This window comes from Apium graveolens, chromosome 6, assembly GCF_009905375.1.
Source record: "Apium graveolens cultivar Ventura chromosome 6, ASM990537v1, whole genome shotgun sequence".
In the NCBI taxonomy this organism is placed as follows: domain Eukaryota; kingdom Viridiplantae; phylum Streptophyta; class Magnoliopsida; order Apiales; family Apiaceae; genus Apium; species Apium graveolens.
In genome coordinates, this window is record NC_133652.1 from 103010512 (window position 1) to 103026621 (window position 16110).

Below are 16110 nucleotides of genomic sequence, written 5' to 3' on the forward strand. Positions count from 1 at the left end.
GTCTATATTTTCATTTTTCTTGTCCTACATATGATTTCTTTGTCAATTCAGTATCACTTTTGATTTTTTTTGGTCAGGTTAATTATGAAAACATAATTCAAACAGAGGATCAAATTGTTTTGCTTGTTGGATAGAAACAGTAGTCTAGGAGGGTACAGTACACATATGATGACAATATTGACAAGTTCTCTTTCTAGTCTCTGTACTTTATACAATTGAGGCCTTGAGGGCAACAACTGAATTCACTAAATCTTTGAGTTCTTAAATTTTGGTGCATTAACAAACAGCCAAATTGGAATTTGCATCGAAAAAATAGGGCAAATAAACACAGCCCCGCAGTTTTACCCCCTCCTCACCTGGTCGCGTGTTCAGCTGTTGAGTATGAACTCTATCCAACTCTCATCTCCGTCTTCTTTTTGAATCTATAAACTTGATATATGTTATTCAAAATGGAATGCACATTACTGTAATGGTAGTCTTCTCTGTTTCGAATTAAATTTCTGTTTTGAATCCAATTTAGTACCAACCTTGCTCAGAAGAAAAATGCAAATATTAGATAAACCATTACTGAGATTTTGGAGGGAGTTGAGAAGACAACAGAGGCAAAAGATGCCACTGAACTGAAAACGAGAAATCTCATGACAGTAACATAGAATCTAGTTTGCCAAGTCGAAAAATGAAAAATGGAGCTATTGCAATATTTAGAGTCGCATCCGAAGCAGTAAAGTAAGAGAGTAGAAATGGCTTTTGACATAGTTTTTGGGGTGTGTTTGGAAGGGAGAGGCAGAGTCTGATTGATACTTAATTTGAAGAAATATGACATAAAATTGCACTTCAACGGTAGCAACTTCAACAGCTCCTCTTTATAGCCTCCTAAGTCAAAATTTGAGGATTTCTGACATGAAAATGATCTTCAACAATCTCCTAAGTTATCCTCAAAATTTAGGATCTCTATATCCTTCCTCACTAGTGAGGAGCTCCTAACCTTTTCTCATTCAGCTCCTAACATTTTCTCATTCAATTTATATTAATAAATAATGTGTTCATACACTTGGATTTTGCTATGTAGCATTTTCATTCAATTGAAAGAATAAAAATATAAATAGAGAGTGAATTGAAAAGAATTGCAGGGGAAAGAGTAAATTTTTAGTAAATTTTTCCCTCTTAAATAGTTAAGAGTCTATTAATTATAATATTTGTAGAGAAAAATTTAAGAGTCTCTTGGAGTTGCTCTAAGACACCTATTTCATGCCTTATTTTTAAGGAAAAACAAGTCATTCCTTATTTCATTTTTATGAATAAAATTTTTTTTATCTCTCTTCATTTTAGTTTTTTTTCTCTCTCTTCCTTTCATATCTTATTCAAATTTATTATTATAATAATAATAAGGAATGAAAATAAGGATCACTGTTGGAGTTCAAATTCTAAATCATGTCTTAAATCACTAAAAGTTAATATTTTATAATATTAATAAGAAACTTATTAAGACATGAGAGTAAGTCCAACAGCTCCCATATATAAGTTCTTAAGTTCAATTAAGGATTTTAACAAAAAACTCCAACAGTGTCTTGGTACTTCCTTATATCAATAAGACATGAGCTTCCTTATTTATCTTTAAGTAACTTCTAGTGCTCAATTATAACATTTTTAGCAATAAAAAATTCACTTCTCTCTCTTCTTTTTACATTTCTTTTTACATTTCTCTCTCTCTTTGTTCCAGTTTTTGTCCATATATTTTCAAATGTGTTAATATAATAATAAGGAAGGTAGATAATGTACATTGTTGGAGTTGAAATTCAAAATCATGTCTTAAATCACTAAGAATTAATATTTTATAATATTTATAAGAAACCCACTAGAACACTGTTGGACTTGCTCTAATATTTATAAGAAACCTATTAAGACACTGTTGGATTGGCTCTTTGCTCGAAGAAGGAAAGATACAAATATCCCAACAATAGCCATAGTTGTATTTTGTTGTAACATTGAGTTCTGGTGCCTTTTGGTTTTAGAACTATAATTGCAACATTTGATTGTGGGGATAAATGGTTGTATATGAACTGAATTGAAGGAGAAGCCGTTAGAACTGATCTAAAACAAATATAATATGAACGAAAAAATCAGAGAAGTAGGTTATATAAAGGTTTTTTTGTTGTCTAGTTCTTAGTTGGAGACTTGGAGGCATGAATTTGTTTGTTAATTTTGGATGTTAATGTTTGGCTAACTTTTTGCTCTAGCTGTGATGCAGAGCATATCTTCCTAGTTGTTTGGTTTGAGAGGAATGGGGCAATGTGGACGTTTAAGTAGATATCTTCAAGAAATTTTTGGACAAACCCTCAAAACATGCTATACAATATTGTATTTTTTTTATATACTCTGTTATACTATACTATACTTATATACTCTATTATACTATATACTCTATACTCTAATATTATATTAAAGCATTTTATTTAATAATATGATATATGATACAATACTAGAAAAAGATCAACTGGTAACTTTTGTTGGGTAGCCAAGTTAAACTCAACACATATGATGTTCAGGTAAAACAAGAACACCTAAATAAGGTTATTAAGTCTACTCATTTTGGTGCAAACGGTAAGGTTTAAAAGATCATGAAGACAACAAATTAATCATCAAACACTTGACATGATATATTATCGTATTTAGGTGTTCCTGGAGAGAAGAGGTACATAGGATGTTCTTGCTTGGTATACAAAAGCTTGGCAAAAGTGACTGGCATGGAATGGCTAGCCTACAATTATGTCTTCATTCTTCAGATCAAGGATGTTCATATTGCATGTACAATTTAATAATTTTGTTATGTCTTCATTCCATAACAATAACAACTCAACAAGAGCATCAAAAACCCTAAAAAAATGCTAAAATAACATCAATCATACAATCATCAGCATACTAGTAAACTTCAAGTTACAATTATATCACTCAATTAGTTACTGGTGAAAACATCAAGCAATACACACAAATACATAAAAATGTCAGAAACTATACATACAAACAAGACAAATATACTGATCCTTAAAAATAATAATAAAAAAACAAAATAAATAGTTGATTAAATTGAAGGAGAAAAATAGAATTGTAAAATTGTACATGATTAATAGATATTAAATTGCCTACAAGAATGTTCTTCCAAATTATGTCTTCATTTTTCAGATCTTCTGGTAGAGCACATAGAAAACATTTTGGAACTTAGAACCAATAATCTCTCCCCCTAAGATGAAGAACCTCCTCCTTAGTACAATAAAGTTGAAAACTCTCCTTCTTGGTATAAGAAAGACTATTCTTCTGTTAAAAGCTCTATATTTCTCTATAATCTTTCCCCTTAGTTAAGTAATCCTTCAAAATGTATCAGAGTAGAACATCATACAACCAAGTGAAGAGATTATACATGGTAACCATTTCCTCACAGTGCAAGTGTGTGATTTCTGTTTAGTGATCTCACAATGTGTTTCCCTCCACTCTACAATCAAGTGTTTATCGCTCAGTCTCACAGTGTGTCACTCACACAAAACTCCAAACATCCAGGTGTCCCTGCAAGAAAATCTTTTTTATATAAAATTTGTATTCCGCCTTCAAGGATGGAAACTCTCAGTCAAGATATTCAGAAATGTTCCTTCCGAGGGGGAAAATTAGGATTCTTTTAAGTGGCAGAATTCCTGATATCCCTCAACTTCCATAAAGAAGTATACCTTATAAACTCATCAGATAATATTTGAGTCCTCATTTACAAGTTACAATTTTGACAAAGTCAAAATCATTTCCAGATTTGAATTTTGGGAAGACAATCAATGATCAATGATATGCCACTAGGGATCAAAGATTTCTTCTGAAGTCTGTGAAGACTTATGAGGGATAACAATCCAGGAACATAAACCCAAATTCTTTTGAGAGAGTACAGGTGAGCTTACAGATGTCTCGATTTATAGCTACTCCACTACTTTGTGAGATACAGAGCTGTAGGATTGACATTTCCTTCCTTATATGGTGCTTCTTGGCACTATCTCCCTCATTCTCAACACAACTCCAATACCAAGTGAAAATTTTGTCTGACCACCAAGTTGATATCCCAAAAAAATTAGGTGTATCAGAGAAAAATATGGTGAATATATCAGAGCAAAGAAAAGGGATGTTGTTTGAGAAGTATTTGGTTCTAATGACTTGGGTTAGAATCTATGGGGTTTGATAGGCTCACAGTTAGTTCCTAAAACCGCCGAGGGTTGATGATCACTAATTAACTTCTAAAGTACAATATCAGAGAATTTAGTGATCGGTATCAGAGTGATTTCAGGTTCAAAAAAGTTTTACCTTACCACCACACGGATTCATGAAGGATGTCTCATATGATCACGCTTTCTGATTCTTTTGAAAATACTATCCAATCAGAACTCATTAGCTTAGAATAGTTCATGTTAGACCTACAGAGAGAGGAGGTATGAAAACTATTCTAAAACTATAAGATTTACATAAAGTAATCAAAGTCTTAAAATCATACTAAAATCAAGTATGGTAGAGTTTAAACAATGCAGGATCATTAGAGATAAGCAATTCAGGATCAATATTTAAAGTCATGAAATCAATTATTTATGTCAAGAGTGTATTCAACAAGTCTGCTCAAATTGATTAGTCACAACAAGACTGAACCAATTATACTGTACTCCTGACACAAACAACTATCATAACTATTACTAGTTATGCTACACATTTATCCTAGCACAAGATAAACAGAGAATTAGAGTGACCCAGAAATCTATTATCAAAATTATTCAGGATCTATAACACAATTATCACATAGGATCGTATCACAAATGGTCTTATCATCTCAAACAAAGTTATATCAGAATCTTAAACCAGAGCGAAAAGAAGCAACTAAAGAGGGAGGTAGTTATGATAGGATCGAGATGCGTGTGCTAAAATAAATATAAATACCATAAGTATTTGCATCAAAGATAAACATATATCATGCAAGCATTTAAACAACTTATATATTGCTTTAAAGTTTTTAACTTACATACCACTAGCATATAACATGTAAATCATGATAATCAGTTAGCTTTTAATAAGTTTACAAACATGGGAAAATATTATGAAAATAGATATATAAACTTAAATTCCCCTCAAAGAATCATCATTGGGGTATTAATGTTTACCCGCATCAAATTATATTTGTTGATTTCTAATTAATTGGATAAATTCAACATGCCAAGCTCACTAACCAACTTGTTGAAGATAACTTCATCAAGTGGCTTCGTGAAAATGTCTGCAATTTGATTCGTTGTGGGAATATAATGAAGTTCCACAATACCATTCATTATATGCTCTCTTATAAAATGATACCTTATATCAATATGTTTGGTCCTAGAGTACTGAACAGAATTGTTTGAGATTGTTATGGCACTTGTATTGTCACAATAGATAGATATATTCTTCAAGTCAAGTCCATAGTCTCGGAGTTGATTTTTCATCCAAAGAACTTGTACATAATAAAAATGTATACTTGAAAGTTCATTTTTTTAGTACCTCTGCTCGTTAGCATAAAGAGTTTGGCTGGTACAAAAAGAACTATATTAATATGGACTTTGTGCATGTTTGGCATTGTCTCATTTCCTCATAAATGGGCCAAATGCCCATTTTAAATTTGGGAGTGTTAAGCAAATGACCATATATGGTCATATATGATCATTTACATTCTCGTTTTCAATATCATAAGAGATTCCTATACAACTCTATCCTCATGTATCTTTCTTATGGGTGAGCAAAACCGGATATTCGGTCCGGTTAGTAAACGTAGAATTGGAGATCTGGATTTTCGAATCACTAAAATTCTAATCTGGTTCCGATTTAACCGAATATTCGGATTTTCATTTTAATCGGATCGAAAAATGAATTATCCGGATCCATATATTTTATTAAACAAAATAACTTGATAAATTTTTAATACATTAAAAATTGGAGATGTTCAGGATTAAAATATATTACTGGCATTCATTCAAATCCCTAGACAACTAGGGTCTATATATGTGGAACATGTTATAGCATTTGCATACTATATAAAATTTTGGCAATAGACTTGCAAATTGTAATAACTTTATTAGTACTAGTAAATACTAATGAAGCATTGTTATTATTATTCTTTATTAATAATTACCCGTAGGTGTTTGTGGAGTGTCAAGTGTGAAGTGGCACTATACATAACAGTAGTTAGCATCTCAGACTAAGTTTAGTATTCAGAATGATCACATATTAGTATTTCTCAATCAAGGTGTACATTATAATATACAATGTCTAATTTGTAAATTTTATTTTAAAAATTTACTACTTGTCCTCGATATGTATAATGTATTATATATATAATCTATATATTATATTATAAATAAAAAATCGGATTGATCCGGTTATCCAAATTCTTGTAAAAATGTGACCTAGAACCGTATCCAAATTTATGAAAAAAACGGACCGAATATCTGGTGTGGTAATTTCGGATCGAATATCCAAATTTTCGGATTTTTTTAATTGGATATCGGATCGGAAATTCGGATAATCCGGTTTTCGGATTTTTATGTTCACCCCGCTCTTTCTCATGTATCATGTCAATAACAATATATTAAAATATTATATTTTTTAGTAATATTTTATAAAACTATACTTTAAAAATATTATGCGGCTGCATGTCATTTCCTCCTAACTTTATTTATATTTAGTTATATAAGTAAATCTAATTATATTTAGTTTTATATTTTAACCCGGTTCAATAATATTATTTTATGCCCGTAAGAGTTGACTCGGTTGGTTGAAGAGGGGATAATTATCCTCTTGGTCACAAGTTCGAATCCCACGGGAGGAGAATTTATGATTATGCCTCCTGAGTCAGAGCATGTCGCTTAAATGCGGTTTACCTTGGTTCACCGAAGAGTAGCGGTTGCGGGTTCACTACGATAAAAAAAAATAATAATAATATAATTTTTTTTCGTTAAGATGAATAGTGTATATTATAAGTCTAGTTTTATCTCGATGTCATTATCCTTGTTTTTTAATTTTTAATTTTTTATTTATGCATCACAATTATTAATTCATGTAATTTGAAATATACCTTTTAATTTTGTTTCAAAAAAAAAATTATAACTTATAAGTTATGATTTAACAAGCACATTATCAACTGATAAATAACTTATACATAAAAATTATCCAAACACCCAATTAACTTATAAGTTACGAAATTTATATCACTTATATGACATTTTTTAATTTTAAGTAATAAGTTACATGTTGAACTGGATTCTGGGTCAGGAAATTGAGTTATCATCCTGAAATTATAATCTAATTTAAATTTACAGAGACATGGAAAAATGCAGATTTTGAAATTTGGTCGAGAGCATAAAATCGAAATACTAAATGGGTAAATGCACAAAAATTGAAAAATAAACGGGTTAAATATCAAATTGGTCACTCAATAAACTTCGATATCTCAAATTCACCACTGAAAAATTCGGGGTCTTATTTAAAATACTTTAAAAGACATAAATATCATCCGTACCACTACATCCTTAAATTAACGGACAGTTTAAAAACGCTGTTTGCCACGTCAGCATAACGGCTAGTTGAGACAAATCAGCACTCAGCTGGCTCTTACATGTCTCCAAGTCAGATATTAATAATTAATAATAAAGGTAATAGTACAAACAAACATAAATAACATATATAAAAGTAATAATACAGTCGGGGTAATAGAATTGGGGGAAAAGGAATTGGGTCATGAAACCCTAACTTCTCAATCAACTAATTGGATCGAAGATACGTTGCTCATATACGTTGATTTTCACTTTGTAAGGTAAATCTCTTATCTTTCTCTTTACAATCAGAATGTGTACAACTGTATATGTTCATCATCATGGTCACTTTGTTCATGTTCCACACTGTGATTATATTGGTGGATTGATTGATATAGTTAATGATGTAGATCCAGATGTATTTAGTTTTCGTGATTTAGAGGATTATGCTAAAGACTTTGATTATGATAAAAATGATAAAGTTTACTTTAAAAATGATGGTCGTACTTTTAAATAAGGAATTAGGCTTCTTTGGGATGATGCTTCGGTTATGGATTTGATTAATGTTTCTGCAAGTTTTGGTAGGACTGATATTTATGTTGATCATTTATCTAATAATAAGGATAGTGAGGGGAATGAGGGGGGCTGAAGTGAATCAGGGGAATGAGGGTGATGATGTAAGTCAGGGGAATGAGTTGGATTTTGATTTTAGGAGGGATGGATTTGAGGATTGGGACAATGATGATCCTATCAAGAGAGCACAAGGAATTATCATTAGAGAACCTGTTGACAGAATTGTGACAACTCAGGCATCACAAACACCTGTTGCAAAGAAGAACAAGGGCAAACAAGTGATTTCTGAAAACAAAAGCAAGGAAAGACCTTACTGCTTATCTGGTGATGATGGTGAAAGGCTGATGGCTAATCTAAAAGGTGGCATGCCCACTTATGTTTGGGGGGTTAGACCAGAGGATGTAGGAGGAAGTATGAGCATACAGAATGTACCCACTGCTGTGCAATCAAGGTCTGATGGAGTGCATCCAAGGAGGCCATCAAGGTTTCCTTTTGTGCAACCAAGGAGGCAAGCAATGTTTGATGAAGTCTAGCCCATAAGGAGTGGAAGACTTGTCATGGTAGGCAAATTCACATTCCAGAACACCAAAGAAACTGCTCTTCGACTAGATGACGACTAAGATCCAGTTTAGCTATCTATTAAGAATTTTAGTCATTAATTATCAAATCATGAGCTACATGTGTAGTTGACAATATTATGGAGATGTATTTTTGATATGAAACTATAATTATGCAATTCTCGCTTTTGAATTAAATATTATGCTTATCATTACATAACGGTGATTATTGAACTCAAATAAGATAACATTACAAACTTCATCTTAACAACACTCAAACTAAATGAACATTACAAATTTTATCTTAACATAACTCTTACACTAATAAAATGTCTTGTTCATGACAATCATGCTAACTAAAATTACAAGAATCACAGAGAAAATCATAAACTGTCTTTTCTTTTCTTTTTCAAGCTTAGCCTTTTTCATGGCTTTTCTAGACAACTTGCCCTCAACGATGTGTAGTCTTTTCTCGACAAGAGATTTCTTTCTCGATAATTCGCCAATAACATCCTTAGCTCTACCATTAAATTCAGGATCAATCCAATCAAAGTAGTCACACCCATCAATATTTTATATCAAAAAAATCAGTTAGCTTGTATATTCAGGATCATAGCTTGATAACAACCATGAACAAAAACAATGATTATCATACCTTCGTTTTGGAGCAAACAACAAATCTTCGACCAGGATTTCTAAGAGTCCAAGACATCCTTTGCCAAACCCTTTTCCCGCACCAACACACCTTATGATTTCATTGTTGAAATGAATCCATGGATGAACTTGTTGATATGTTTGACATAGGGCTTTAATTAGCAATAAACCAAATTGAAAATCATTTTTTTGTTATGAACCCTAGTATAGAGATGCACACACATATATATAACTGGGGTAAGGGGTAATATGTCCGTTATATCTGAGTTGGAGACATGTAGGAGCCCGCTGGTTGCCGATTTGGTAAACTAGCCGTTATGCTGATGAGGCAAACGGCGTTAATAAACTGTCCGTTAGTTTCAGGACGTAGTGATACGGATGATATTTATGTCTTTTAATGTTTTTTAAATAAGACCCCAAATTTTTCAGTGGTGAATTTGAGATATCGAAGTTTATTGAGTGGCCCAAAAATAAACTAAAAGAAATCCGAGTTATATCTTGGCAGGTTAACCACAGTCAGACCACTACCATATGTCCACATACCCTTTTGTGATATAAAATCCCCAAACCAAACGCACACCCCTAATTTCTCAATTTTATTTTCAATGGACTCTCTTAATCCCCAAACCCTAATTTCATCACACCACCAATCTCCTCAATTCTCCATCGATCCTCCGCCACCCTCCGACGAAATCATATCAGCTCCGACTGAGTCAATTTCATCACTTCCTCCCGCCGAAAAAAACGTAGCTTCTACCGAGTCAAACCAGACCGAGTTACCACCGAGTCAAGACCAAAAACCAAACAACTCACAGCAAGTATCCGAGAACGGTAGCTCTAATGATAACGTTGATTCCGGTGAAACAGGTGGCCGGCGTCGCCGCCGGAGCAGGTGGGACCCACAGCCGACGGACTCGAATGGAGAGACTAAGAAGCGGAAGTCACGCTGGGCTGATGAAGAGCCGACACCGGTGTTTCAATTACCCGATTTTATGAAGGATTTTGCTCAAGGTATCGAAATCGATCCCGAAATTCAGCTTTTAAATGCTAGGTTACTTGAAATTAGTAAAATGTTGCAAACTGGTGTACAATTAGATGATCGTCCTGAAGGCGGTAGGTCGCCTTCGCCTGAACCTGTTTATGATAATTTTGGTGTTAGGGTGAATACTAGAGAGTTTCGTGCTAGGGAAAGGCTTAATAAAGAGAGACAGGATATAATTACGCAGATTATTAAGAGGAATCCTGCGTTTAAACCGCCTGCTGATTATAGGCCACCGAAGCTTTATAAGAAGTTGTATATTCCTATGAAGGAGTATCCTGGGTATAATTTTATTGGATTGATTATTGGGCCGAGAGGGAATACGCAGAAGAGGATGGAGAAGGAGACGGGAGCGAAGATTGTGATTAGGGGGAAGGGGTCGATTAAGGAAGGGAGGTTTGGGCAGAAGAGGGATTTGAAGTTTGATTCTTCGGAGAATGAGGATTTGCATGTTTTGGTTGAAGCGGATAATCAGGTGTCGCTAGATGCTGCAGCGGGGATGGTGGAGAAGCTCTTGCAGCCGGTTGATGAAGTGTTGAATGAACACAAGAGGCAACAGCTTAAGGAGCTTGCGGCGTTGAATGGAACGATTAAGGATGAGGAGTTTTGTAGGCTGTGTGGTGAGGCCGGGCATAGGCAGTATGCTTGTCCGTCGAGACTGTCGACTTTTAAGAGTGATGTTTTGTGTAAGAATTGTGGTGATGGGGGACATCCGACTATTGATTGTCCTATGAAAGGGGCAGTGGGGAAGAAAATGGATGACGAGTATAAGAACTTTTTGGCGGAATTAGGGGGGACTATGCCGGAGTCATTTACTAAAGAGAGTACACCTTTGGCTATTACGGGTTCAAATAATTCTGGAAACAATCCTCCTTGGGCTAGCAACAGCAGTTCTGGAAGTATTGGGAGCTCACTTCATCCTGGACTAGGAAGCAGTGTGGTTAAGGTTGGAAAAGAAATTGATGACACTAACCTCTATATAGGCTACTTGCCGTCAACTGTTGAAGATGATGAATTGATTAGACTGTTTCAACCTTTCGGTGAGATAGTAACAGCCAAGGTTATTAAGGATAAACTTAGTGGTTTGCATAAAGGTTATGGTTTCGTCAAATATTCTGATGTTGCTCAGGCCAATCAGGCAATTGCTAGCATGAATGGTCATCGTATAGATGGAAGAGCAATTGCTGTCAGAGTTGCAGGCAAGCCTCCTCAACCTGTTGTACCCCCAGGACCCCCTGCCCTTCCAGTTCGTGCTTATCTTGCTTCAAGCCAGGGATATAATGGATACCCTCCCCCGCAAATGCAATCAGGTGGTCCTCCTGTGGTCGCTCCACCTGGCAGTTACATGGGTGCTCCAGTTCCTTGGGGACCTCCTCCGCCTCCTTACGCTTCCTACCCTCCTCCCCCTCCCCCTCCTGGATCTAACATTTACGCATCATTTCCACCTCCACCTATGCCCCCCTATGGCACACAATATCCCCCAACTCAAGTAGCTGTCTCTGGGGCTCCGGATCAAACATTCACATCTACTGAATCCCAACAGAGCTACTCTAGTGGAATTCAATCTCATGACAACACACTTGCATCAAATAACATTTATGGAAGTTCACCTGTTGGTATGCCACCAAATGCACAACCACTTTACCCTGTATCTTCTATGGGTTACTCTTCATACTACACTATAAATCCTCCGCCTCCACCTCCACCTCTTGATACAGAAAATCCTCCGGTGCCTCCACCTGCGCCATCTGCAGAACAGAATGCACAGAATACTTGTGGTGCAGATTCGGACTACGAGAAATTCATGGCTGAGATCAAATAAGAAGGTAGGTTGGCGCCATCCTTATGTCCAATGTAAGTATACAATTTGTTAAATCCCTCGTCTCACTCTCCCTTTTTTTGAAAGGCCGGGGAACTAGATTTTTCTTGGGTTCATAGGCAGTAAATAATTTTTTGTTTCGGTGCATTTTTAGATCAGGTTATATTGAATTGGTGTGAAAGGAAAACCACAGATATTTAAATAAATTTTGTGTCCCCTCAACTGTCCATTGTGCCTGACAAATAGCTTCAGAAATGGAGTTTCATACTTTCCGAACTATTAAATTCATGAATATATAGGCATTAACAAGGGATTAGTGGAAACAGATTGAAAGGGGTCTTAAGAAATTTCATGAGAACAATTGGTTTTGAACTTTTGATATAGTTCAACAGTTCATCTTATTTATCTTTTTAGTACTTGCGAGTAGAAACCAATTTCTTTTATGGTATTTGGTTTGTCAATCGTAATCAAGTGAATTAATATGTAGAATCTAGCTAATCCTCTTTGCTTTCCTTCTCATCCGCACACTTTTTTTTATTAAGTAGCACGTTTTTTCTTGCCCTTGTACATTGTATTAGAGGTAGGCGGGATTGCATTTCTAGCTACTCTAGTACAAGGGTACAAGTGTTATTAATATTGCCACTACTATTGTGTGTGTTTGTGCTCGTGTGTGTGTCATCATGGCTGGTTATTTGATTGTACTATTAATAGGGTGCACAATATAAGCTAAACGATAGTCGATAAATCACCCGGGTCCTCTATATTTAAAAAGTAGTTGTGTGCCATATTTTAACACTGATTAGTTGGCTGGTAACAAACAAATGTTGCTTGATGGAGGGCATCTTTATATTCACTGTTTATACTATATAGTTGTAGTATTCTTGCTTTATCTAAGTTGTTCTCTTGTTTTCGTGATCTTCATCTTTGGCAGGATGAGATTTCTTGGAGCTCTAGTCGGGATATATTTTTTCGTGTTGCTTATAACTTCAAGTTTCAGGCTGACATCTTTTCTCTTGCTGTGCTAATGTTCCAATTGCAGAGACCAATTTAGCCATAGCTAGCAGGATGGTGCTACTTAAATTCCGCAATCATCAATGAGATGGGATGGTTGCAATACTTATTTTTATTTCAGGGATTTGATGCTAATAAATTATTGGTTTTGTTTTGATTCTGACGAACTTATTGTTTTCCTTGTTTTGACTGTTGTACTTCACAAGAATTTGTTTAAGACTTCCAGTTATCTTTTCCTTTTTCCCCTTAACATCATTAAATGCCACATATTTGTTTGTTGTCAATGATAATCCTCGTCTACTTCGTTGAACCTCAGTGGTGCTTCTGTCACTTGGTTGATCAATCTTAATCTGAGGCTAAAAGGTATACATGCAGCAATCAAGTCACTGTATATATATATATATATATATATATATATATATTTATGCTAACCAGAGAAAATCTCGTATATCGGCTTCTCATCTGTCTTCACGCGATTAACTTTTAATGCATTAGATGTATCTTCCATGTTCTACTTGTTTTTCTCAGGGCGCGGCCTTGCGCAGAAAATTTGCACGTAGTCTATCTATTGGAACCTGGAAGTATCTGATAAGTAGTTGTTTCATAGTCATTTGATACTTAATCCTAGTTCAAGTGACATTTATTCATCTTACATCTCTTGAGCTTTTCACTGATATGTTGCATGATTAGGTTTTATGCCTGACAAAGGAATTGGGTGGATTCAAGTCCATAGCTGGACTCCTGTCTGGCTTTGCTTTTAGTGAATCATTATTTTGATATTACTTTTACAAGGCTGGTTTATACTTCTTACAGGAGTCTTGGCTTTAGTCAGGGTTGCAGGTTCCGTTAAAGATGCTAGAAGATTCTAGCTATAGAAGTGAGAGCATTTTTTGTTTTTAAAAGCTCGGGAAACAGAATAAGTATACACTTGTTGTTGAAAAGTCCATGTATGAATTATGAAACCTGAATTTGAAAGTTTACCTCCAACCCCTCAAACAAATTCTTCCGGAGTCAACGCCCATCAATCTAAACTCTAACGTGAAATGTGGTTCCTGTTCAAGGATGAGTTGTAATTGAAAGAAAGTGTTGATTATGGATTTTTCATTAGAAAAGAACATGGAATTTGTTAAAGTTGCAGTTTTGCTAACCGGAGATATGCCTTGATCTGATTTTAAATATGTGTTGAATTTTTATCAACGTGCCCGAGTTTGTTGTCAATGAAGAGAGGAAATCTTAACCTACTCAAAATCCGACTTCCAGTTAAAATCAGATCAAATTATAAATTGGCAAAAGCACCTGACAAACATAATTATGCATTGTACATTTGTTATGGAATTTCTAGACTTTGAGTTTGTAGATTTTTTTAGTTTGCATTGTACGTTGGTCGCTTTGGAAGAATAGAAACAAGGTGGTGTGGAATCAACGTGGAGGGGAGTACTCAGATATTTGTAAATCGGCAAAGCTACTGCTTAACCAATGGAAGAACGCTCAAGATAAGTCGTTCGATAATTGTCTTGGTTTCATGTACCAAGAAGACGGCAAAGAGCGTTAGGAATATCCACAGGAAAGAACGGATCAACGTCGATGCAGCAATATTCGATAACTCTAGTACATATTGTTTATCCATGGTAGCTCGGGATTGCAGAGGCGAACTGGTAGCTGCTAGTACTAGGTGAGAGAAGGTCGTATAGCTCCTGAATTAGCCGAAGCTTTGAGGTGGATTGAGTATAAGTTGAAGCAACCTGTGATAGTGGAGACTCACTGCTTATCGGTGGTTCAAGCAATCCGTTGTTCTTCCGTCCATCTATCCTACCTTGTCAGAGCAATAGAGGAGTGCAAATCTCTAGTGTCATAATTAAAAAATCGTCTTTGTGACGTTAAACGATCCGCGAACAAAGAGGCTCGCTTCTTATCAAGACACACTATCTTTTAACTGATTGTATATGGAATAAGGATTGTGTTTACCCTGAACTCCATCATGTAATGAACAAATATTTGATTTTTTAATGAAATTTCTTTCCTTGGCAAAAAAAATAGTTTGGTCTCGAACTCGGTCAAAGCCATAAATTTAATTTCTCAATTAGTTCCTCTGGAAACTATTTGCCGAACAATTTTTGTTTTTTTTGGAATAAAATTTCTCGAAAACAAATCAGAAAAAATACTTTAATAGGGAAAACAAATTTTCCTATTATAAGAAAATGATGAGAACATTTTCATGTGTAGAAATGTTTTGAAAAGTGAAAGTCATTTTGCAGAAAATTTATCACTTTTCAAAAGGAAAAATATTTTATTTTTCAGAAAATCAAACAAATACAGTAGTAGGTATTTTTTTTTTCTTTGAAAGCGTCAAACAAACATAGCAAAATATAATTTTCAGGAAAAAAATTAGGCAAAAAATACCAGGAAAAAAAATGCTTCTTCATTGAAAATAATTTCCAGAAAATAAATGGAGTAAATTTTATTTCTTTTTGAATAAAGTTTACCAAGCTGTACTGTGCCGGTAACCGGTAATTTTATAATTAATACTAGTATATAAATGTAAACAGAAGCTTTTAAGTTGCAGTGAGGAGAGAAGTCATTAGCTGAAGAGGTTTCTCTACGAGAGTATGATCAGCAAAATCAACAAATATCCTAAAAAATCCAACCATAACATTAAACCAACCATGAACAGGTAAAATTGAAATGAACCTGAGAATCTGCCAGGACTAGATACAGTCATTATGCTAAATGTGATACTAGTATTTTATTTCTGCAGAGAGACTACACTACAGGCATGATATAACTACCGTTGACCCTGCAGCTTCTAGCATCATCATCACCATTAAATTCTTGCATATTACTAAGCTTCGTTGCTAGTTATGCCTACAGTACTGTTGAATAACAAAA

At 34.7% G+C, this 16110-nt stretch overlaps 1 protein-coding gene across 2 annotated transcripts; it reads left to right on the forward strand.

Moving 5' to 3' along the window:
• The first annotated feature begins 9883 nt into the window (after window positions 1–9883).
• LOC141666579 (splicing factor-like protein 1) lies at window positions 9884–13460 on the forward strand. 2 transcript variants are annotated; one of them, XM_074472647.1, is made up of 2 exons: window positions 9884–12248; window positions 13145–13460. In XM_074472647.1, exon 1 carries the CDS (start codon window positions 9961–9963, stop codon window positions 12214–12216), a length of 2256 nt encoding a protein of 751 aa, XP_074328748.1. In that variant the 5' UTR covers window positions 9884–9960; the 3' UTR covers window positions 12217–12248; window positions 13145–13460. The 2 variants fall into 2 exon arrangements, with proteins under 2 accessions (XP_074328748.1, XP_074328749.1); XM_074472648.1 differs by having other exon boundaries at window positions 9884–12220.
• The last annotated feature ends 2650 nt before the right edge of the window (window positions 13461–16110 follow it).